The sequence below is a fragment of the Gymnogyps californianus genome, chromosome 6, assembly GCF_018139145.2.
Source record: "Gymnogyps californianus isolate 813 chromosome 6, ASM1813914v2, whole genome shotgun sequence".
Lineage (NCBI taxonomy): Eukaryota > Metazoa > Chordata > Aves > Accipitriformes > Cathartidae > Gymnogyps > Gymnogyps californianus.
The window spans coordinates 12,323,199-12,347,500 of NC_059476.1; the positions used below are offsets into that span (position 1 = coordinate 12,323,199).

The 24,302-nt window shown below is 39.1% G+C and overlaps 1 protein-coding gene across 2 annotated transcripts in view; it reads right to left on the reverse strand.

Moving 5' to 3' along the window:
* Positions 1–381: 381 nt before the first annotated feature.
* Positions 382–24,302, reverse strand: part of ADD3 (adducin 3) — a 101,246-nt gene continuing 77,325 nt past the window's right edge. The window contains exons 4-16 of one of the 2 annotated variants that reach the window (XM_050898841.1): positions 15,097–15,235; positions 13,440–13,591; positions 13,236–13,316; positions 12,012–12,161; positions 10,961–11,104; positions 10,774–10,872; positions 9,535–9,717; positions 8,456–8,713; positions 7,249–7,368; positions 5,842–5,931; positions 4,514–4,637; positions 3,483–3,578; positions 382–2,768 (exon numbers count right to left, since the gene is read on the reverse strand). In XM_050898841.1, the coding sequence (XP_050754798.1) occupies positions 2,470–2,768; positions 3,483–3,578; positions 4,514–4,637; positions 5,842–5,931; positions 7,249–7,368; positions 8,456–8,713; positions 9,535–9,717; positions 10,774–10,872; positions 10,961–11,104; positions 12,012–12,161; positions 13,236–13,316; positions 13,440–13,591; positions 15,097–15,235 (1,935 nt within the window). In that variant the 3' untranslated portion in view covers positions 382–2,469. The remainder of the gene's footprint in view (positions 2,769–3,482; positions 3,579–4,513; positions 4,638–5,841; positions 5,932–7,248; positions 7,369–8,455; positions 8,714–9,534; positions 9,718–10,773; positions 10,873–10,960; positions 11,105–12,011; positions 12,162–13,235; positions 13,317–13,439; positions 13,592–15,096; positions 15,236–24,302) is intronic. The other variant, XM_050898842.1, reaches the window with a different exon arrangement.

A 24,302-nucleotide genomic window follows, 5' to 3' on the forward strand; every position in this document is an offset into this window, starting at 1 on the left:
CCACCCGCGTCCTATGTCTCGGGCCATCATATGTAAACCCATGCTGCAGAGCAGAAGACACAGACCAAGATGACGGGGAAGCACGCCCCGGGAGAGGAAAACCTGCACACAAACTCAACCGGGGTTCAAAACAACTGCCTGACAACTCCACGTATTTTACCACAGGCCTGTCCTCTTTCATCTCCAGGATCTGTGTCAGAGAAAACAACTGTTCTCTAATAAGATCAGAAGATTTTCTTGCATAGCTTTCAGAATAAGCACAAGCAAGAAGCCATCTTCAGAATAAATTCTTGAGAAGTAACGTGCATAATCAAAGCATCTTTTCTACAGGCGAGAGATGTAAGAGCACTGTATAAACAAAAGGCTGCTATACAAAATCCATCTATTTAAAATACTGTTTATTTGTGATTTAACATTAATTAGCATTACATCTATGAGCAATTTCAGATAACATTTATATATTTTCCACAGGACACAAGAGTTGGCTGGCTCATTCTTTATGCCAAAGCAAGTAAATAGAGGCATTAGCAAAAGGTGCAAATAGTTCACGGTTGCATTTTAAAAAATATTTATGCACATTGCATTCATTTAGATATATTTTTAAAAAAGTTATGAAAAGCGTAGTTCACAGGTTACTGTTTCTACATATGTTGTAATACAACACAAATAATGTAGAACATAAAAAACAAAGTAAGCAACTGAAAGTTTCCACTATGATTAAAAACACTGATTCCAGTATTTAGTGATAGCTAGAAAATTGTTTCCAGGATCCATTCCAACATTGCATTATCACACTTACACGGTCAAAGCTAACCAGCCCCCAAACATGCTATAATCAACATTTTTGCATGCCAAACCACTCTCCAGCCATATTTAACAATTATATATTGTATAATATTTCAACCGGCAATTTGGGAATCACATGGATCTTTAAAATGTACTTCCTATTGCGATGACTGATTTACAGACAATTTGACACAGCGAAGAAAACCCTATGTTAATTTCTATGTTTAGTTTGTATTTACAATACAGTAAAAGTACTAAAATGACAATATCAGTAAAAATGAGTAAGTGGCAGTACCACCCTTACCCATGGCACTAGGCTCTGATTTGCTCTGGGTTCATCCAAAGGACAACACAGATTCATGAGACCCTTTTACAATTCAAATGAAAGTGAAGAAAAAAACCAAAGTGTTGCACTCTGTATGAATCCATACAAATTATTTAAAATGTCTAATATGGAAATGTCACTTTGCTGATTTAATAAAAATATCCCACAATCCGTATCATATATTTAAAAAAAATAATCACCAAACTTTTACTTTCTTTGTCTCCTCCTATTTTCTTACTATTTCACTTTCCCTTTTAACAGTTTTGTTTCCTTCATTTGGTTATGTTAAGAGATTATTTTTCTTCATTCATTAGCAATACCACGAGAGGAAAAAAAAAACCCCACAAGTAATTTTTAAACACGAATCCAGTTCAATTTTATATGCTTTGATCTTTTGATTTCTAAGTCCCTGGATTCCTAAATTATATTTAAGTATACTCTAAACCAAGCATTCTTAAATACACTCTACTATTAAATGCTTGGTTCACATGCTTATAATACCTTTATACTGAATGGTATACAAACATTTGAACATATAAAATCTTCTTTTTGTTTTGCCAGTTAAACTAAATTATCAATGTTAAGTGTATAAAATCCCCTTTCTTGAAAAATAAGGGTTTTCCCCCCCCAACTGATAGAATAAAAAAGAAGTCTTCAAAAATTATATTTCACTAAAACGAAATATTTGGCAAAAAAGTTATTGAAGAATGGAATTCTTTAGACATTTTGTATAATTCCAAATAAACTTTCTCTTACACAGTTTTTCCCCTAATATTATGTGCCAGTGTATAATATTTCTATATGATCTAATCTTAAAAAAGATTTAAAGGTGTGCTGTTAATATGCACCCACTCAAACAGGGGTACAGAAACATAAAATATATGGTCAAAATCACAATACAAAAATGTATGATCTGGTTACCAAATGAGACAGCAGTTTTAAAAAGTCGTATGGTCACTCAACAGTAACTTTAATAAAGACTTCAACTGTACTGAAAATTTTAAGGTCTGCAAAATACTCCAAGCAGAACTTGCTGCTGCATACTGTGATAGTATTCGATCTTGCTATGACGGCAATTGAGCACCTGCCAGTGTAGTTCTACATGAAACTAATGAATGTTTCCAACCCTCATAGCAATTTTGGACACAGTTAAGTGAGAGATGAATTAATTTTCAATTAACATGAAAGGTTTTTTTTGTTTTTTGTTTGTTTGGTTCATTTTTTTTAAAGCAAAACCTCTTCCAGTTCCTTTCTGTTTAGGTTAAAAGTCCAGTTACTGCACACCCCTAACACTACGCTGTTAATGGTCAACTTAAAACGTTTAAAATGTGCAATGTCTCCTCACAACAGAACTGCACTTATGCTTCTACTTTCTCCTTCTTTTTACTCTTTTTCAGGAAAGATGGGGTGCGGAATTTCTTCTTCTTCTTTGATGGAGATTTGGAAGGTGACCCTTCAGGAGACAGGGTCTCTTCTATCTTTTCAGAGCTTTTAATCGTAATCTCTACGCTCTCCACAGTACTAGTGGTTAACTGACTGACCCTCTTGGTGAGATCTTCTTCCACATCATGCGCATCTTCCTTGCCGTTCACCACCACAACTGGCAACTCCACAGATATTAGGTTAGCATTCTGGCTATAGAGATCTTCATGATTTTCTGAAAGAACACACAATTTTGCAATTATTTATGTACACTATCATGCAAAAAAAAAATGTACTGAAACAAAGTCTGCGAGTCTGGACTGTGATCCAAAGAATGAAAGCCGAAGTGCTTACACATGGTTTTTTTCCCCCTTTATCTACACTCTTACTTGTTGTAAGCAGACAATACTGTGAAAATGTCATTAAAGGAAAATGGGCTGAAAAAGCTAACCTTATCTCTGCCAGGTACACATACAGCTCAAGCTCTATACAGTAAATACAAATACAGTTTATACTGCATATATGTATACAGTCTCAAGCACACTCAGAATTACACTTTACTGCAAGAGACTAATTTATGAAAACGCAGCCATTCCATACAGAAGTCTTTGGAGAACTAGCCTTTCAAAATGCTTTCTTAGACTTTGCTGGAAAAGTCTTAGGCAAAAAACCTAATCTTAACGCCTTCAGTAAAATAAAGATATAATATCTATTTCCTCCACCTTATCAACATCTAAGTTTCAGTATGCCCTGTGTTGTTTTCTGTTTGTGAGAATTACATATTAGAAAAAATTGGGAAAAACGGTTTTCTGGGCAGAGCCCCACCCAGACTTGGTAAAAGAGGACTCTTTGGCTCAGTCGACTTCATGCAAGTGTAAGAATGCAGCAGAGGAGTGGATGACTCAGATTATCAGAGCCATTGGCATTGTACAGAAATTGCATGGAATACCTTCTAATCTTTCTGGGACATTTTGCGGGGATTGAGTTTGTGACTGAATTTGTGACACAGATGAACCGTCATCTGAGAATAATTCCTGTTCAGCATCTGCAGGACAAGATTTGAATTAGTAGCCATGCAAAAGTAAAAATCAAGCAAGAATGTCAGTGCTAGTGCTACAAGATTTACAGTTCTGCTAGCATTGCTCATGCTGACAACATCAAGAAGTTACAACACACGGTTTAAACTCTATAGAATTATGGTTTTACATGTTTTATCTGCTAACAGTCATTATATATTAGTTCTTTAATAGAAAGCATTAAAAAGGGTGGCAGGGTTGCATTCCAAGTAGCATGCCTCATGGTTTTATCTAGCTGTAAGTCACACAGTTTGCTGTTATAGTAAGCTATTATGGTATGCCCTGAATGTGATATATAGCAAAATTGTTTTATTATACAATATTAGTGAAGAAGAATGCATACTAAGCGTTATTGTTTTAAAAAAAAAAAAAAAAAAATCCATCAACCCTGAATTAGTAATTCCCTATGGAATAGTAGTATTGGAAGAAGATGTAAAAAGTGAAAGTAGATGAGTCTTGCACATTGGGCGAATAGAAGAAAAATTAAAGAAGCCAAGACCAAACATCCTAGTAAACTTTTGCTCAGCTGGGCACAGACCTGAGCAACTTGATCTAACTTTGATATCAACTTTGAGGAGGAGGTTGGACTAACATGACCTTCATGGGCTCTTCCAACCTAAGTTATTCTATGATTCCAACAAAAAAAGTCATTATGTTAAAGTGTGTTTTTGTCAACCCCCTTTCTGTGCAAACCTTTCATTGCCCTAATTTTAGCACTAACCAAAGTAAAAAAAAACAAAAACAAAAAATTCTACTGTCTCAAGGAATGATTAGCTCTAAAGTAGTTGCCAACAGTATATGCTAATAATTAGCACATATACATTTTTTACAGTAGATATTTTCAAACTAAAAATGAACTCATTATTAAAATGTAAATCCCAACATTTAAAAACACACCACTGACCTTCCAACCCTTGCTGCTTGCGCTCAATTGTTTTCTTGTACTCTTCCAGTTCCTTTTCTGTGAGATGACTGAATGGGTTGGGTGGTGCTGGTGGTGCATGCTCATCATCTTCAAATTGCATTGGCTGGAAAAGAGAAAACCACAAAATTTAACAGTTTAAAAAAAAAGCAAGCAAGATGTACATGGTTAATGTCTCTTTTTTGCCCAAAGTTTGGTGGCACCAGACTGGCAGGGAATACAGAAGAAAAACACAGATGCATCCAGACTAAAATTACCCCATTTAATAGGCATTCACATAGTAATGAACGCTGACCACTGAGCTGTAAATTGCCATCCTTTTGCAGCAGCACAATCATTATGAGAGGTTTTTTTGTAACAAGGGGGACAGCTTCAGGAGTAGAGACCTGCCTCAACAGCTTACACTTCAGGGACTAATACATTCTTCAGAGAAGTGAAAGTTCTTTAACAACAGGGATTAAAAAATAAAGTTTCCCATATTTTCTGCAAATGCCTCAAGTTCTAGGATTTTTTTTTTGGTAGGAAAGTAACTGTGCTCATACTCCAGTTTAGGAATCTAACTGGAAAAGCTCTTCTGAGATGAATCTTACGATGACAAAATTAAAATTATTTTCATATTGCAAGAAAACTCATTTGGAAAATATTCTTTTTGCCTCAAATAAATAAGCAAACTCAGTGTTATCTCAAAAGAATTTTCGAAACGAAAACGAGGAAACAGATGCACTAATCCATGGATGGTGGGAAACTCTTAAAACTTTAGAATTCCAGTTCAGCACAGTTTGTTAGATACATTATTAGGGATATCTGTACTGTTTGGAAGTAACTATATTCTACTCAAGACAAGATGGTGTGGACCGGTAAGAAACTGGAAACCCTCCCTCCCTCCCCATAAGAAGCCTGTTTCTCATGAAAGCTGCCTTCTACATGGTCCCACCCCACCTTTTAAACTCAGTTATTTCTGGGCCTCAATCATTTCCTTTAGCAGTGGTTCCACAGACTGATGAAAGGATTATTTTTGGCACCCTGCATTGCAAAGTTCATCACTCGTTAGCTTAAATGGTCTTAGACAGGGGTCCTACTTCATTAATATTAATGGCAGGCAAACCTACCATGCGTATCTCCATTTGAAACTAACATTTTAAACCTCTGAAATGAAACATGAGTAATAGGTATCACACATCCAAAACCTGACATTAAAATAATCAGTTCTAACAAAGCATTTAGAAAGAAAATGGCCCAAACTGATGTTTGAAAGACAGGCAGCCAAATAATCCAAATATATGTAAATCAATTAATTATGTCCTACTCACTGGACTCGGCTTTTTATCCACAACAATCCCAGCGAGCAGCTGAGACTGTGGTCCTGCTGTCTTTAGGTCATATCTGTTTTGCTCCCTTATCTATACAGAGAAAAGAAACTGGGTTAGAAACAGATATTTCGCTTTAACAAATCCTATGCCCATCAGCTTTGTAAAGCCAGTAACACAGGCAGCAGTGAATGGCTGGAGGATCAAGCTGCATGCTGCTGTACCTAAAAATTAAGATCTCTCCTTCCACCTCTGAACGCACTGCATATGTTGTTTAGCCCTTTGAGTACTCCCAAATATCCACGTTAGCCCCAGCTCCTGCACTTCATGCAAGCCAGTATTTAGAAATAAGCTCCAAGGAATAGTATGTCTCTCAATCTGTCCTCTCCAGCCCCCCAAAATAAGTGACCCATGTTAAGCTATTAGAGAGATCTCTGTGATCACAAAGGTTGGTAAAGTTTTTTCTTCTGTGAATACCTCATTATTTTCCCCAAGCCAACAGCCCTCGCTTCACATTGTCAGTGCTTAAGAGACTGACAGATCAGATATAAATATAAATACAAATACAGATCAGATAAAAAAAATTCTACAGCGGAAAAATAGGAATAAACTGTCTAATGAGACAGTGACATGCATGAATTTAAAAATCATTGTCTGGGACTTGTATTATTAATCTCTAGATGATTAGAGGATGTCTTTCCAGTTCTAAGGAAGGGAGTTGCTCCTTCTGACTCCAGTTCAGTCCCCACGGATACTGATATGGTGCTTTCCAAGAAAGAAAAAAATATGTAATCAAATGGAAAGTATCCTGAATATCTGTTAATATAATTATGCCGAGGGTGGAGTATTTGGTCAGTCTGACAGTCAGCGTCTTATGTGCTGGAAGGGAAAAGCAGTGAGATATTTGTGTTTACAGAGAGGTCCAACAACAATAACCTCTCATTTTCTTTTTTTCACTGCCATTAGGAAGCAGACTGAACCATACAAACTCCAGCTTAATAAGTGCTAGGAGAACTAATACAGAACAGAGTGAGATTACAGTCTGAGATTGAGTCATGCTGTAGATGACACACAGCAATTTGGTTCATGTTGACACCTAATTATCCACTAAATATAATGCTAAATAGCAGGGACTTCCATTTCCAATCTATCATTTCCAGAGTTAATACTCATCCTTCATTAAACTATTGCATTCAAAATTTATATATATTACATATGTATCTACAGACTTCATGTATATCATACATTTAAACACATACTTTGTAGTGCCAAAAATCACATACAACGTAAGAAACTCCTTAGTAAAATCAGAACACTTGAAAATGTTATTTTACTGCTGTGTTGAGTCATTACTTGAACATATAATTTTATTTGGAAACATTACAATTTTCTTCATTACACTTCTTTTACCTTATTTCTCTTTTCCAACACTTCACTTGGGTTTGTGTTTAGAGGAACAAATTGGTTTGGATCTTCAATTTTGATTGGTGTTCCTCCACTAGTCTTAGAGGAGTCATCAGCTTTCATCCACTAAAAAAAAAAAAAAAAAAAGCAGCTAAAAACCCCAGCCTGATGGGGAGGAACAATTCTCAGTGTTGTCTTACTGTTAAAGAAAAGACTTCCTGACTTTATTCTCAATTCCACATGACACCCACAAAATAATCCCAACTCCTTACAAATTTGTATGTTTGCCCAAGAGGATTTAAGTTGCCTTGAATACGTATCATAAAGATTAGTTTTTGTAAACACTGAAATACATTCCTGAAAAATGCAGTACTAACTGTGTACTAAGTCAGCCACATTTAGAAAGGATCACACTTCCTAGTAACTGGCATATAGATACACCAGCTCCAGAACCCTTGTTCATGCAATCAACTTCCACCTCTGCTAACCCCACATTTTGTCTGTAGGTTTCTTCCTTTGTAAGCAGGGTTTTAAATCAGTTGCTGAGGGTGTTTCTCCCAAACTTAAGTTTAGAAACTCGCTAGCCTGCCAGCAGGAGGAGCTGATGCTTTTACAATTGTACTAAGCAACTGGGAGTAGTCTGATAGCAAGTAACATGCTTCATAGTCCCACCAGAGCCACCTTTCTCCAGGCTGAAAACACAGTGGAAGCATCTTGGTGAGCAGAAGGAGAAGGAAAAATCTTGATCATCATTAAAAGTAGTAGCACGAACAGACTCTTCAAAGTCTGTTTTCAGCAGGCTCACAAACAGGAAAGGGGCAGTTAGAGATGAGTTAGAGCTGGTGTCTCCCTCGTGTAGAGAAGAGAGCAACCCACGGGTGATTTAAAACCTTACTATGTTTGGTGGATAATTAATAGCACAAAAAGATATGGTAGAAAAACTGTTTTCTACTTCAGGAATCAGAAGAGCTAGTAATAAAAAGGGAAATTGTTGTTAAATTTTATCATAAACTGTTACTCTTCCAAACAGTTAAACCCCCCTTTCCCAAACAGAGGGGGCCCTTAGTACTAATGTTAAGTCTCCCTGAAGCCTATTTTTAATTGCTTGATAAACTTATTAGCTAATCCTGTTAAAGATTTCCTCATATAAACTGTGCGTAATTCACTTTCAAGTAGTGCAAAAACTAAGTGACTGCCTATAATATCTACCTACCGTGATCTTAGTCCTGGGACTGGCTTCCCCATTCCAGGACTCCTCAGGCACATTAACTTTCAAGTATGTGTTTGGAGAGTTCAGCCATCTTGTCTTTTCCCTCTGTTGCCTCTGCGCCAGGAATTTCAGGGGGGAAAGCGGGACTGTATCATCTTCAAAGGAAAAGGCAGTCACAGTGGCTGGGATCTCAACGTCACTCTTATGTCTGGGTTTTTCCCTGACTAATGGTTGCCTATAGGCATAGCCAGTTCTGTATCCCTATGGAGGAGGAAAAAAAAGAAAAAATTGTTATTAAAAAATTTTAAAAAATCCAAAAAAGGTATCCAAAGAAGTCACGGAAGTTTTGCACTGCCCTATATGCATTAAACAGGTCCTCTGAGCTCTTCAGAGAATGGGCTAGTGGTGTCCTCCATCATTCATTCATACTATTAACATTCAAGAGACCCATTTCAAATACAGGACAGTAGCAGCTGGACAGGACCCCACTCACACTGCACCTTCCTCCCACCTTCGTGAACGCATGACCACCAAATGACCCCCTGCTCGGGTTATGACCTAGGTAGCGTTCATGAGGACATTCATCTGCCTTGCACAATGGCACATCCTAGTTCATGACACTCCCCTATTCCTCACTCTATTTGTATTGAAGGCTGTTCCAGAATTCATAGTGCAGTGAAACGGACATTTCAAACAAATAATAAATTATCATCTTATTTCCTAATATTAGAATTAATAACAAAATATAGAGGGAATCTACTATGTCTATTTACTAGGTGGCGATTAAAATACATTTTTACTATTAAACTACTACAAAAAGCAAATATGTTTGTGAGATGAGTTGGACAAAATTGAAGTTCACAACATTGTGAATTCTTATCATGACAGAATTCTACTGTCAGATACAGCGACATAATAAAAACGAAACCAAGCAGAAGAGATTTCATATACAAAAAAAGTTACTCAGTCTTCATTTTCAAATTCACAAAGAAATCAGAAAAAATCGTTTGCTTTACAGAAGCTAATCCTACACTCAGAAGCGTACAGAGACTATATGGACAATGCCCTCAACATGCTCTCACCAGGTTGTCCAGCATGCGCATGAGCGCTTCAAATTCTTGCTCCCCAACTTTCCATTTTTGTTGCGAAGCCATATTAACTCCACCTCCTCCAGTTGCTGCCACAGCATGTGTGGAAGGCTTGAACTTCTGCAGATCCAGTAGAAGGAGATTGTCTATCCCACCTGCTCCAGCTAATGCATGAACCTAGAGACACCAATAAGTGTACTTCATTTGTGGAAAAGCTGTTGGATTCTCTGCTTTTCTGAATTCACAGGAGAAACATACTTAAACACATGCTACCATTATTTCTCAGGCTAGTTTTCTACTGTGCAAAAATGTATTAAAATATATAGCAAGTGATTCTTATGGAAAGGACGATAATATCTGCTAATAATTGCACTTTACAAGGAGTAGACTCAAACACTAGCTTTCAGAGTACCTTAAAAAGGTCTTTCTGCATCACAAGACTAAAAATTTTTCATTTTTATATCCGTTTCAAAACAAATGAGTGATCAAACTCAAAATGAATGGCAGGGCAAGGGAAGAAAGGAAAGGAGTGGGAGACTGCCATTTGCACCTCCAAACGCCTACTTGGGAGGACAGGATCACTGGAGAACAAGTAAGAGCAAAGTGAGGAAGTTTCTGGGGATGGGCTGCTTAAACAATTATGGAAGGTGAGGACACTCTCAGCGGTCTCTCTCCGCAGGTTCTACATAGTACCTAGATACCTAACTAGGTAGTTAAAGTTAGATAAAACGGAAACAACCGATTTTGGGACTTAAGTTATTTTTAAACACGCTACCCTCTACCACTGCTCCAAAGACCTTTTGTTTATTTGGTTTTACAAATCTTTGTGATCATGGGGAGAAGCTTCTTTCCTTGTCACAACATTCAGCTTTGATAAACGAGCTGGATGTCGAGAGATCTTAAGTCACATTTCCACATGCAGCAAGTACCACCGAATCTATTATCTGACAGATTCCCTGCATGAAGCTCACTCTCCGCAGCATGGAACAAAACCTGTACCCTTCAGAGTGTATCACCACCGATACTCATTCTAGGAAGAGTGATACAGTATCTGTGCTGTTCTTTCTATGTTTTCCCGATTATTCCAATTTCTCTGACTTTGACCTGGCATATGATTACTGGATTCCACAACCCTAAATATTTTGTAATATTAGAGATCTTCCCACCTGGGATGTAATGTCTAACTCAGCAGCATAAGCGTTTGACATTAAATACAGATAAATTCTCTCTCACCTGTGTTTCACAGGCCAGTTGCACATTGAAAATATAGTGGAATGCTTCTTCCAGTGTCTCTCCTAGTGCTACCACACCATGGTTTCTCAAGACTAATACCTAGTAAATGAAGACACTAATGTTAAATGGTAGAAACTGGCGCAGTACATGAAAATTGTTTATGAAGAGCGTGAATGAGGCTGAATACCTTGCAACTGGGTCCAAGAACTTTCTGAAGCTGAATTCTCTCTTCCTGTTCATCAAGAGATCCCTGGTAGCTGTAATAAGCAACATCTCCCAGAATCAGAGCCTCTTGTGATATGGGAAGGATGCCACACTTCATAGATGAAACCTGTTTCAAGAAAATGAAGTACTGATCATTAGGAAAAAATGAAACTCTTAAAACCCACATCTCAACCACCCAAGCCTTAGCAGGATGTACTTTGTATCTTTGCTAGAAGACACACAAACTCTCCGTAGTGAAAGCTTAAAAACAATACCTTCCCCCGCCCCGCCCCAGTCTAATTTGCAAGAGGGTGACAGAGCTGCTGCTACCCAACCGAGGGACATGCATTATAGGGAAGGACAGAGTATCCCAACTAAGTTAGTTTTTGTGAATTTTATCCATGTTTAATTCTCAGCATAAGCCTACTTAATGGTTTTTCCTTCTTTCCCACATTTATAACTTCAAAAAGCTAGTATAAAAGAAGTTATCCATTCCTTTTCTGTCTGTAGTCAAGGAATGCATATATATATGCATTTATATATAAAATCATATGAATTTATCTATTTATCTCGAACCAATTCTTTAAAATCTCCTTACATTTTTATCATTGTTATACATACCATTTCTAACTTATATGTTAACTATGACTTTTTAATAGTGAGGTAAATCCAAACTGAACATAACTGCTAATTAAGCCACTTAAAAATGGAGTTGTATAATGCAAATGATGATGTATACAGCACATTATATGGTCTAAGATGCTATAAATGAAGCCTGTGTAAACTATATACTTTACAGCCTCCTCAACTCGAGTACAATCATATCTGAGCATCAGTTTATTCCTATCCATTTCACTGCAGTGGCCCAGCCCTCTTTCTCTGCTTATTTGATAACCTCACACCTTTCTTTACCAGTGTAGAGTCGATGTTAAAAACCAAAATAAAACTGCTGTGATCAGTGATTCAGATTCAGAAATGTGCTCTAAGTTCATAAGGTAAACCTGTTTTCTTTTTATGCTAGAAGGAAGACTTACAGCTGCTGTGGCAGGGGTATGTATGTGTATTACACATCTGACATCAGGGCGTGTGGAGTAGATGGCCACATGTGGACTGAATCCTGCATTGTCAATACTTAGAGTCGTACTTCCCTGGTCAACTACATCTCCTAGGATGTTTACTTTAACCTGGAAAAGTCAAAGGAACAATATTCAAAAAGTTTGCGATAACTGCCATTATCTACAAACTACCCTCCCTCTTTTACTTGGTACCAAATTTACCCCCGCATATTTAGGGCCAAGAGCATGAAAAAAAAGTAGGAGAGTAGCCATGAATCTGTGTGTCAATAACCCATCTTGCTGTTCAAGCCCTTGATAGTTGTTGGAAGTCCAGCCATGGAAGAAGTAAAGATAAGACCCTGACACAACATACATTCCTCTTTGGTCTAGCTGACCTTTCCTTGTTTCTGACTTTCAGAAATGAATTTTGTTAACATTTCCTACATTTTAAATATGAAGAAAATTCAGCCTCTGAGAAATTTCCAATAAGAAAATTAAATGCATAGGGAATTTTCAATTTCATGGGAACATTAAAATAATAATTCCAGGATCAACAAAAAACAACAGCAGGGTCATATCAGGTCTTGTTCTCATGTTTGTATTTTGGTTCTGTGTTTACTGGTGTGATGCTATCAATCTCAATCTGCTACCCCTTTCAACTGGAGGTAGTTTCTTTACAGATACGTACTGACATGAAGAACATATAGCAGCTTCTCCACCAAAAGATGCGTGATTTAGCAGCTACCATTGCCTAAATGCCAATCTGTAACTTCACCCAGCTCCTTTGTTGGGCCTGGGAAAGATTATTCAACTTTATTTCCCCACGTATAAAGATAAGAGCTGATTCTACTAACACTACTCCTACAGAGTCATTTCATATGTATTACCATATTGTCAGGTTATAAAAGGTTGCTGTTACGCTGAGGCTATTTGATGAGCTTCATCAGACAGGAAAACAAAACTTTGCTGCTCCACTTTGAAGCTGAAGACAAAGCAACAGAAAGCAAAGCTAAACCCAAAAAGAAATGCTGAGGACAAAGGATCCTAGTATCTAAACAGTTAATCAGCTTTTCATCTGGTGGGTAAAGATTAAAAAACAAGTAACAGCGTGATTATAGTTTAGAAGTCCATTTTAGCAGCCACAAAAGTCTTTTAGAAAACAGGTTGAGCCTTGCTGGTTATTACAGCAGGTGAATCACGTACCAAATTAGAAGCTGAAGCTTCAGAAAAGGACAGACCTCTTGGAATGATCAGAATATGGTCATGTTCTTTGCTTACTCTTACCTGCAAAGGAGGAAGAAAATGGATTACTGATCTGTTTTTGAATTTATATTATTCAAGGGGAAAACTAATTTGAATGAATAGGTAAGGTTCCAAACAAAAATTTTTATTCTCTAAAATACTTACTGTGATATAGGCATTTGGCAAATGTGCCCACCCAAACAAGTCAGCCAATCTATATAAACTGGCTAACTTGCAACGAGTAAGTTTTTCTCCCTTAACAAACGAGGAGGTATCTATCCCAGGTAGATCATTGATGGGTGTAATCATTCCATGGCCTGAAAAACAGATTAAAAAAAAAGATGATGGCCAGTCGGACAATTAAATAACTCCTAGTGATGCCATGATCTTCCAGAAGCAGTGTATTTAAATTGTTAGCATAGCAGTACCAGCCATTATTAGACTGGAACTGCACTGCTGGGATTTCTAAGGTCTTTACTGAAACCTCTGTTACTTTAAGACAGTAGGAACCATACCCCGAATTTAAGTCTTCATCTCTTTCATACACGAGAGAGGTGAAATAAAGGTTTCCTTTGAAGAACCCACTCGGATTTTGAGCTGTCTCCTTATTCGAGACCCTATATAGGACTGGAACTGCACTTTAAGACATTTGCCACTAATGAAGCATTTTTACATGTTACTTTGAAAATTACAGGAGAACACATTCCTGCTGGACTTCTGACACCAGTACAACTAATTTGAAGAGATGTATCAGTCTTAGCACTTTAATTTAGTCCTAATGAAGAAATTAGGATTAGTGCAAGAGTTCTCAAACCCTTAGACAGAAGAGATCACCTCTTAACAGAGAAATCACAAAGATCAGCTTCTCTCTGACTTGTGACTACACAAACATACCCTTCTCCCCTTCACGAATGCATGATATCCCTTTGAGAGCTACAGCCTTTGCTTACAGGGAAAGTTATGACCAGAAGAGTTAAAAGTCATTTTGGTTTTCAGCAAAAAGAGTATGCACTTTGAGATTAGTCACCCTGTCCGAGTTCCTGGGCAGACGCAGCAGAGACAACAGTCGGACCCACAGTCTCACTAACCAACCAGAGATGCGGAGATGAGATTATTTGGGCTCTCTGTTGTTCTCTTCCACTTGTTTTGTTAAATGAATTCTGAAGCGCCATTTTAGGACCAATTCTCAAAAGATGCTGAATGCTGACAGCCGCCACTGTACTTCAGGCTTGTAAGCTACCATATGATGTCCACCCACAGAACTTAAATCGACTTTAATGTTTCAGTATTTCATGACTTGGAAAGAGCTTGGGTGTTAACTGAAAGATCCTAGCAACATCTTTGTAACTAGAGTGCATACTACAAGCTGTTTTTAACTGTGGGAGCTGTTTGTGCAACGATTCAGTTTGCCAGCCTATTCTCCACCCTCCTTTTTTTTTTAATAAAAATTTTTATGCAAGAGTAGAAAAATAAACCATCTAAATGGTTATGTATTTCACATGTCAGTTTATGCTCATGTTAAAATGCTAATAATAACGGGGCACAGCATCTTGTTCCCCATCTCAGTTAAACTTTTATTAGCAAATTCTAGAATAACTGACTGTGAGGACTCCAAACATTTTGGATGTCATTATACAAATCAAAGACTGAGAGAAAGAAGCCTAAAAACTAAAGTTAAGGCAACCATCTGTACTACTTCACAGCTGAAGCAAGCTCTGACAGAACTTTTATTCAAAGAAAGAGGAGATCCCAGCATTGCTAAGCCCTGGTGATAATAAAAAAAGGAAGAGAAAAAGTGCAATTATATGTATAATTCACTTACTGAGTGAAGATGAGGAGAAACCAGCAAAAGAGCTTGCTGTAATGTATTCAGCAATCTGCTGTAACGCAAGCAGTCCAGTGGGGTTATTGCCCTTCTTCATCTGTTCTTGAATAAGGCATTCCAGATCTTCTCTAAAAGCCTGTAGAAACATTTGAGAATCATCAAGGAAACCTGGCTTTGATAGAAATAAGATTATTATAGGTGGGGCTGGTAGCTTTGCCTGTTATTAGTGTTACATGAAGCTTCCCCTTAGACCTTGTTTTTACCTGCTTCTAACTTTGCCAAACTTTAACCATCTGACCTGAATTTGTATGCTAAGTATTGGCAATTTGGGGGGCGGGAGGAAGGCCTTTGGTCACAGAGGGTTAACTATTTCCCAGAACAAGACAAGATAAAATGTATTTTTCTAAATGATAACAAAAAACATTTTTATCAATAATTAAAGAGTTCTTCATACTTTGGAAAAGGCACTTGACATTCGATCAGAATGCGTTGCTTTTAGTGCTGCATATTTTTTAATTCTGTAATCCCTCTGAAAATCCATCCAAATTTGATAAAGTTATAAACAACTGGAAAACTGGAGCTCATCCATGCTCAAGTAGTATCACAGACATGCAAAAACTAGAAGGAATGCTGGGATGTCATCTCCTCTCTATTTCTTTCCTTCTCCCAAAGGGAAAAACCCTTCCCTCTTCTCCTGTATAAAATCTCCGCAACCCCAAGAGACAAACTCTTGCAGAATATATAATGAAAAAAGTTTTCACAGTATCAAATTTAATATACTATGCACTGTGGACAAAGCCTGTTCCTTCTAGATGATAGACAGATTAACCACTATCCACAACAAATGCCTGTCCAAGGACTACTTCAGTCCTGACACTTCTAGACTAAGTAAATTCTGTTCCTTCAAACTTTCCCTATAGGTTATATTTTCTAACCCTCTCATTATTTCTTGGCAGCATCTTCCAGCTTTTGTCTGAACCAGCAGTACGCAAAGCTGCACACAACATGAACTGAGGTGTGTTGTGAACGCTCTTGCTGGTTCATTCCAGAAAGACATTTGGTGCCTTTACCATGCAGCTGACTCCTATTATAACTCCAGGCTATTCCCTGTGTGTAATTGCTCCTTTCAGTTTGCCCTCCTTAGTGGAGTACTTGCTCTCAATTAAAAAAGAAAATAGTTCTGTATGGCAAATGTAATTTCTTCACTGAATTTCAATTCAGTCCTCTAAAACACCTACTTTGTTGGGTAAAATCCACAAATCTCATGACATAGTCTGTTCATCAACAGGTTTTGACTCTAAAAGAGAGAGTACTACCAGACCCCCAAAAAACATCCTCAAGACTGTACTTGATATGGCCTCTCAGCTGGACAGCTGAGTATCTATAACTACACTTTAATTTCCAAGTTTTCAGACATCCATGCTCTTCCTGAGAGTAATTTTGTCAGGATTGTGTGTACCTGAGACTCACCAGACTTCCACAAGCAAAGCCTCTAAAAATTCATGTGGACTGACTACACAGCTATCTGTTACACGTATCTCTTGGTGTAGACCAGACTACACACGCAGCATCCCCCAAACAGCTGAACAACCTCTTGCTAGCCTGAAGATACCCGGGCAAAGCCACTCTTTAGTGGCTGCTGTAGGTAAGATCTATGCAGCAGGAGAAGGGAGCAGATGGGGAAAAGGAAAGAAGAAAGAGGGAATCGAGTGAGGAAAGGAACCTAACTGGGACTGGGAGAAAAGAAGTGGAGGTATGGGAGGTGCATCAGCACTGGGAGCCCGTAAGGGAAACTGGAGGTAATCACGGGGAGGTAATTGCCAGAACGGCAAACAAGGATTTGTGGAAAACAGCAAGTCGTTGGAGAAAACATCCTGACTTTCATCCTTCATCTATCAGCAGATGACTGTGAAACCCGTTCCCTTCAATCTGATTCAACTCCAAGGACAGCCATCATCATCATGACTCCATGTGTTCCAATGGCAATGTGCGTGCCACCGTTACGGACAAAATAATGAGCACCGTCCCCAGCCTGGAATCTGAATGTGGCCGCAAGCCCAGACTGCTGGAAGTCAGACATGCAGAGGATGTTTCTTTGCCCCTCTTGCACACAGATAATAATCTTTAAGCATACCACAGTATTCTTGTCCTCATGGCTCATTTGGCACACAGTGGACAGTTCTCACTAGAAAAGAAATTCAGTATTTTTTCCTCTTCTCATGGCTCAGCACATGGCCCTGTGCCCTTTTTGCATGCTACGCATACTCTGTTGAGATGACAATTATTATTTATCTGACCAGATTTTCTCTGGGCAGATAATTACTGTAAATCCAAGTGCTTCACAAGCATTAACTTACTAATCCCCGAAACATGCCTTTAAGGTGCAGCAGTGCCCTGTCATCATTTCCATAGACTGGTAGCGAGGAGGTTGAGGTCAGATGCTTCCACCAATTTGGGACATTCATTCTGAGAGGCCCAGAGCCCCATTTGCAGAACACCGGGCAGTAAGTAGCTTCTTACGTACTCAAAGCACAACTCTCAGTGAAAATTCAAGTGCAGCACTGAGTGTTTAATGCGCTGCCGTACCTCAGGGTAACAAGGGGGATACACAGAAAATCACAATCTGAAAAACCAGGAAACAGATGATTCAGCATCACCCATGACAGCCCGGTTTAAACCCTTGAGGCTGGTTAGTACCTGAATCTGAGGATCTCTCACTACAACCAAAGTGGTTTTGAATGAAATTCAGATGCGTGAGTTATACAATCCTCTGTAGAAGACACAAGGATTTTTTCACATAACTAGAAGAAAGCATTTTGGTGGTCAAACAGCTCACAGTGCACAGAAAAAGGAGCCAAGGTCCAACCTTTATGTTCTACCAACCTGCTTGAAAGTGCAAAAAATGTAAAATAACAACAGAGGTACTTCCTTGGCCCTTTGCACATCATATCCCTCACAATACAGAAGGCTTCCTCCCCAACACCCCCCCCCCCAAATCCCCCAAAACACATAAAACAGACTTTCAAGCACCAGCCATCCCAGCACCAGCTCACTTTTCTGCTAATGGTTCACCATGAGGCTATGGTTTTATGGCACTTTCTCCTTCTGTTACTGTGATCTATTAAGATTGCAGAGACGACGACTGGCCAATATATTTCATCAACAAGCTATACTAACACTTATTTTCAAATTCTGTCATTCCAAGATATTCCATTACTTCTCAGATATTCCTGAAAGAGGCCCCCTGCAAGGAAGCTCTGCCATTTCACACTCTGCAAGGCTGAAATGCTCTTTCACTCTTGTTTACAATATGTATATAAGGAAACTGCACATTTGTAGTCTCCCAGGGACCATGTGGGAGACAGAATTAATGAAATTCATGGAAGTATTTGCTTGGGAGGAGATGGAGAAAAACAGTTATCTGTATTATGTTAAATCACTCTCACTTAAATTCAACAAGGAATATAAAAAGGATCTGCAAAAACATTCACAGTAAACTCTTATTAGTCATATTCAGACTTTTTTTTTTTTAAAAAAACCTGTACGAGTAATGTTACTTTTATAGCAGAAAAAAGGTAGTGTAATGTATTTCGGGCAGTTTTTGACAGAAAGATTTTTTGTTTATTTCTTATTGTATTTTTAATTCTTCTGCTTTCTGGTCATGCTATTTTCATTCTTCTGAGCTTAGTTTTGCTCTCTGATGCTAAAAGTAGCATATTACACACTTGCTGAGGCTACTACAAATGAGGATTTAGTGTTGCATCAACAGTTCTGTTAAACCGAACATGCAGCTTTCCTTAAAAATAATTTTAGAAATAACAGAAGATAGGTAAGAGCCATGGCAAGTAGCAAATATGGAGGTTTGGGATGAGCTTTAAAACAGAGGTGAGGATATGGATGAAGTGCATAAAGTATGCCATTTATCCACACGCCAGTGCGCAACAACGTTTTCTAGCAGCCTGCAGCCTTCAGTGTGTCATGCACATGACTCACGCACATTCCTCCATGCATATTTATGAATATTTCAATACCTTTCATTCACTGCTACAGACCTTTAAAACTTGGATCTGTATGTCCTTAGATAACCATCCCACATGTGCTAACACAACCTTCCTCCATTTCTGATAATTCCCGATGGGGTCATATGAAGAGCATCACCTTCTTCTGGACAACAATTTACCTTAAATATTAGCCATTAAACGAATTATATTTATTGGAGCTTTCACTGTACAGCACTGATTTCTGTAAAACCACTACCATGCAGGGCTCCGATTTTGGGGTCTGACCCATTCAGCAGCAGGAATCTGCTTCTGAAAACCTAACTGCAGCCTGGAGACCAAGCGGTTTGGTTTTGCTTTAATTCACAAGACTGTAACGTACATATATGGCATTACACTGCAACTGCCCACAAGTGACCAAGTAAAAGTCATGCTTGAGAAAGATGTTTTCAAAAAGATGACAAACACTCTGCTCTGGCACAAAGCAGATATTTTTCAAGCGGAAAGGTCACTAGTAATTTCAGATGTAGTATTCGACAAGAAGGAAAAACTGTACTGTCAGATGAATGAAAAATTATGTTATTCAACTGTATGCTCAGCATTGCTCAATAAAGAGAAAAGTTTCAGCTCTGGGATTTAAATAGCTTTTTAGGTACACATGGTTTTTCTGGTTTGTTTGTTTTAAAACACTAAAACTTTAGACATAAGATAATACAATAAGAGCAGTGACTTTTTACAGTGGGGTACTGAGTCCCAAAGCGAGAAGCACAGCATCTCATGACTGCCCATGCTGCCTATCAACAGTCGCACCACTTCTGGACTCTGCCAACCTGCCTGTGCCTGCACTGGTGCTACGGCAAGGCTGCCACCTGGATAACTCACCCCACCGTAGCTGAGAATCGTTTCCTGTTTGCACAAGCATCCTTCTACCTTCAGTGAGCTCACTTGCCCAGCCAAGCACCAGTGTCCCCCCTTGTTTGTGCTACAACAGCACTTCAAGCATCCTGCTGAAAGTTTGCATAGGAAACAGCCTGTGGTATGAAAACTGGGCCCATGACAGCTATTGGAAAGGAGGAAAAGCAACATTTCAGACAAGATGCACAACTAGGAGGATGCTGAGTAGAGCTTTTATTCACCTGGCAGCAGACAGCCACCTAAGCGAACAGCCTGACCTCAGCATGCAGCAGGCTGCAAACTCCCCTTCCACTACTGCCAGCTGAGGTTGTTCTCTTCAAAACTGCAGTGAGCTGAACTACACTAATTTACACCAGAGGAAAACATAGTTTTGCATTTACACCATGAACCAAAGCATCCCCTGCACAGCCAAGCCTGCCAGCTGCTGACCTGACTGCCCTGAGCTGGCAGTGCCCGGCTGCTCTGCTTCCTTCTCACCCACCTTCTGAATGCCACTCCACTACCTTGCACTGAGACATGAATTTCCTCACAGCTCACCAGTAAAAATATACAGGGCAGCTCAGCCTGTTCCTAAAACTGTTTCTAGAACTCCACTGTTTCTAAACTTTCTAACTGTTTCTAAAACTCCAGCCAGCTCTTTTACACCAGCTTAGACAGCCTTACATGGTACAGTAGCCTGCAGAACAGATACAGCTTTTCTTGACAGAGTCATTAGTTGCATGATTAGGTCAATATCTTTCTAATACCATAAAATTACTTCTCCAGCAATATTTGCAATCATCTGCCAAATACACATCAAACTCAAGCAGTTTAGACGCAAAAATCTTTCAACTTAGACCTGCAAGGGCTCTCTGAAACTCAAGAGTGAAGTTACAAGCCTCAGTTCTGACTCATTTACTTCCATTTTCTTTCAGGACAGCCTAAGTGTGAGCTGACAGTGTAAATTGGGGCTTTTAAGAATCAAACAACATTTGCACGTACCAGTTGACAACTGGTATTTTTCAGTCAACATAATCAGAAAACTAGAATAACCAACTTGCTGGAATAACCTATTTTACATGTATACACATTTATATACAGCACAGAATAATATTGCTAGAAAATTTTAGTATTAATCTCTTCATCTTGGTAGGCACCTCTCTGAGGATGTTAAGTAGTATGCAGGCTCATAAGTATTTTGACTACCTTTCTATGTTCTTTCTTGTTTGTTGACCATTGATTTCTCCATGTAGTCCTTATCAACTCAAAAGAAGTAGAAATAAAATAATAAGAAAAAAATTTTCCCTGTAAATGGAGAAAACAATGGCATACAGGTCATCTACAAATACTCCGCATCATCGCAAACCTTTAAGAGGAGAAAGCATGTGCTCATATCAGGACTAATTACAGTAAGATCCAAACAGTTTGATATGTCAGTCTTCAGAAAAGTAGCTAGAAAAGATATGCGAGGTCCCCACATTTAATAGCAGCACTGCTGTTAGCCTAAAAGCTGCAGAATAATACAAGAAACCCCTTCACCCATTTTCACTTTTGCCCTTTTTTGATCAGAGTTTATATTTCTTAAATCCATTTTTAAAAAGAGTCTAATTCAACTTATCTACATATAAATGTGCCCACACAGAGTCTCTAAGCCAAATCAACCACCATTGAAGAAAAGTTTCAAAACTTAACTGGTATTTTTTTCTCGAGAGTGAAGAGACGTTAATTTTAACTCCTGTGCTGTAAATGCAGCTGCCCGCGGAGAGGAATACCTTCACCGAAACAGCCGATACGGCTTCATAACAGGCTGTTTCAAGACTGGAGTTTAGATACAAACAACCGGTGCCCTAAGTGGAAAAGGGTGGAGCTGGCCACAAAAAACCGCCAGTGAGTTAAGGCTGGCGGGGAGAAGATAAGAGTCACAAAAAGTGTTTAACACCATGAAAAAAAAAAAAAAAAGGTGGTGGGGGGGAGGGGGGCAGGGCTTCTGTCTTAAGATAGAAAGAAACAGGCTCAGTAATAAATATGGGGAATTAGGTAAAGTTATAATAATCTCTTCACTTGCAGTGAAGCATGTGAGTATCTGAGCTGGATTCAGCAACTCAATCGACAGCAAGCTGGTCCCCATACAGAGCTCAGCCTGCGCCGGTTTTTCCGGCTCCTCTAACCTGGTACACACTAGCTTCCCTCCATGAGCTGAAGCGGCGTGTTTACTCCTGTGATAAGCAGCCTGGAGATACCCTATGATTAAAGCAAAACCTGAAGCGCTGAACTCCTTTGTGAAGCCCATCTCCAGCACACCCAGCTCCCAAAGTCCCAGCGCCAGCAATCTCCACACTCACACAACCGCTGCTGTGAATGGGGGGTCTGGGTCCCTCCTTCGTGTTTTCTCGTGGAGTAAAGCCACACTATGCTTCTTGCTAGGTGGAATATAACTGCTGAAATTTAAAATGCCAGAAGAAATCAGATTTCAGCTTGTCAGGGGTCTTACACATTTCCAAGCATAATTAACTGTTTTTTCAGTAAGCACAGGAGTAGGGAGGGTGGGAGCACATGTGGTGGCAATGCACCAGGACAGATGACGGGCAGAGCTCTTGCAGGGCGTTCTGGATGCACATGCTCCTGCAGCCAGGGAGGAAAGTCATCAGTCACGACTTTCCAGGATTTTCCAGGCACTGTTAAGAGCATGTACTAAACCAAAGGACTATTTAACAGCCAAAAAACAAAACAAACAAAACAAAGACTTAAAAATGAATACAGCTAAATCCTTTTAATTCATTACTTGTACTGCAATGGAAATCTCTCTTCCTGCTCTCACCAGACCAATTTGACACCTTTATTAGACGGAATTTACAAGACTAGTGAATGAAAGAAAAATGGTGGATTTTGTTACAACGCATTTTATATCTCCTTATCACTTACCTAGGGAATTAATTCAGATCAGAGTGTTATTTACAATTAATAACTTCAAATACATATAGGACCACAGGCAAGTTGTCAGGCAAAGGAGGATGGATCTGATTGCCTAATGATTTGAATAAAGAACAGGGTGCCAAAAGTATAACAGGATCTGCAGACACCCCCCAAGATGACAAAACCCCAAACCTAAGTAGTTAACAGCCAGCAGGAAGATTAGAAATATGGAAGGGAGGGGGAATCGATTTGGAAACTGTTGGCATTTATATCTAATGAGAACTACAGTTCAAACTAAATGGAAAGCAGCAATATGGAAATGAGAGAGGAGTAAATGGTAACTCATTTTTAATGTAAGGAAGCAGGGAAAAACTCACAATTGCTCTTGTGGTGCAGGACATGGGTATGAAGTGACCATGCACCGTCGCAGCTATAGAAATGGAAGTTAGGCAATGGGATTTCTTGGTTTCTCACAGAGATCTAGTGGATGGCCTTGATTTAAGACAGCACTACCCTGAGCACAAATTCCCCCTCACTTAAAATGCTGAACTTGCCCAGCCCCCTGGTCTGCCCTGGGCTCAGCGGGATACTGTCACGGCTCAGAGGGGATCTTTAAGGGACATTTTGTGGCATGTCCTGAATGACGTGCCAAGTTGAGCTCATGTCCCCCGGTGAATGAAATGCTGCACAGGTCGTATGATGAAAGCATGCGATTAAACAAGCAATTGCAATCAGAGAAGAGTCATGACTCCCCAGTAGGAAGTTAGGAAGATGTCAGAGAAGACCGAAGCCAGAGGAGGAAGCTGCAATGTGAGAGGCCTGCCCAGCGAGGAGGTCCCCAGGGGATGTACAAAGTTGTGAGCCCTTCGTGGCCAGAGAGTGATGCTCCTGAAGGATCTGAAAGGCTTGTGAACTTGTGGGGAAAGAGCAGTGGAAGCTGAAACATGTGAGGAACTGAAAGGACTTTGATATTTTAAGAAAATAAACTGCCCCAAAAGGGAGTGGTGTTGCAAAAATACCGGATGTTCACTCGATACAAAATAAAGTAAACCAGACAACTGCAAAAGCTGGGGAAAAAAAATAAATCAAACCATCCTTCATCTCTGTCCTGATGGTTTGAAAATAACATAGCCAGAAAAAAGATCCAAGTGTGGGTGGGTTTGCTTGTTTTTGAGGAGAAAAATCTGCTTGCATGATAAGGCAGACCTCTGAACAGACGAGTTGCTAAGCTGGACTGTTATCTCCCCACTGTTTTGGGCAAGACCAGCTGGCGTGGGAGGCAGGGGTGTGTGTGCATGTACAAGGCAGGAAGGAAGAGATGCACGGGAGAGAAGTACATTTTTAACCTCAGCATTAAAAAAAAAAAACAACAAAAAACAACCCATGATTTTGCAATCC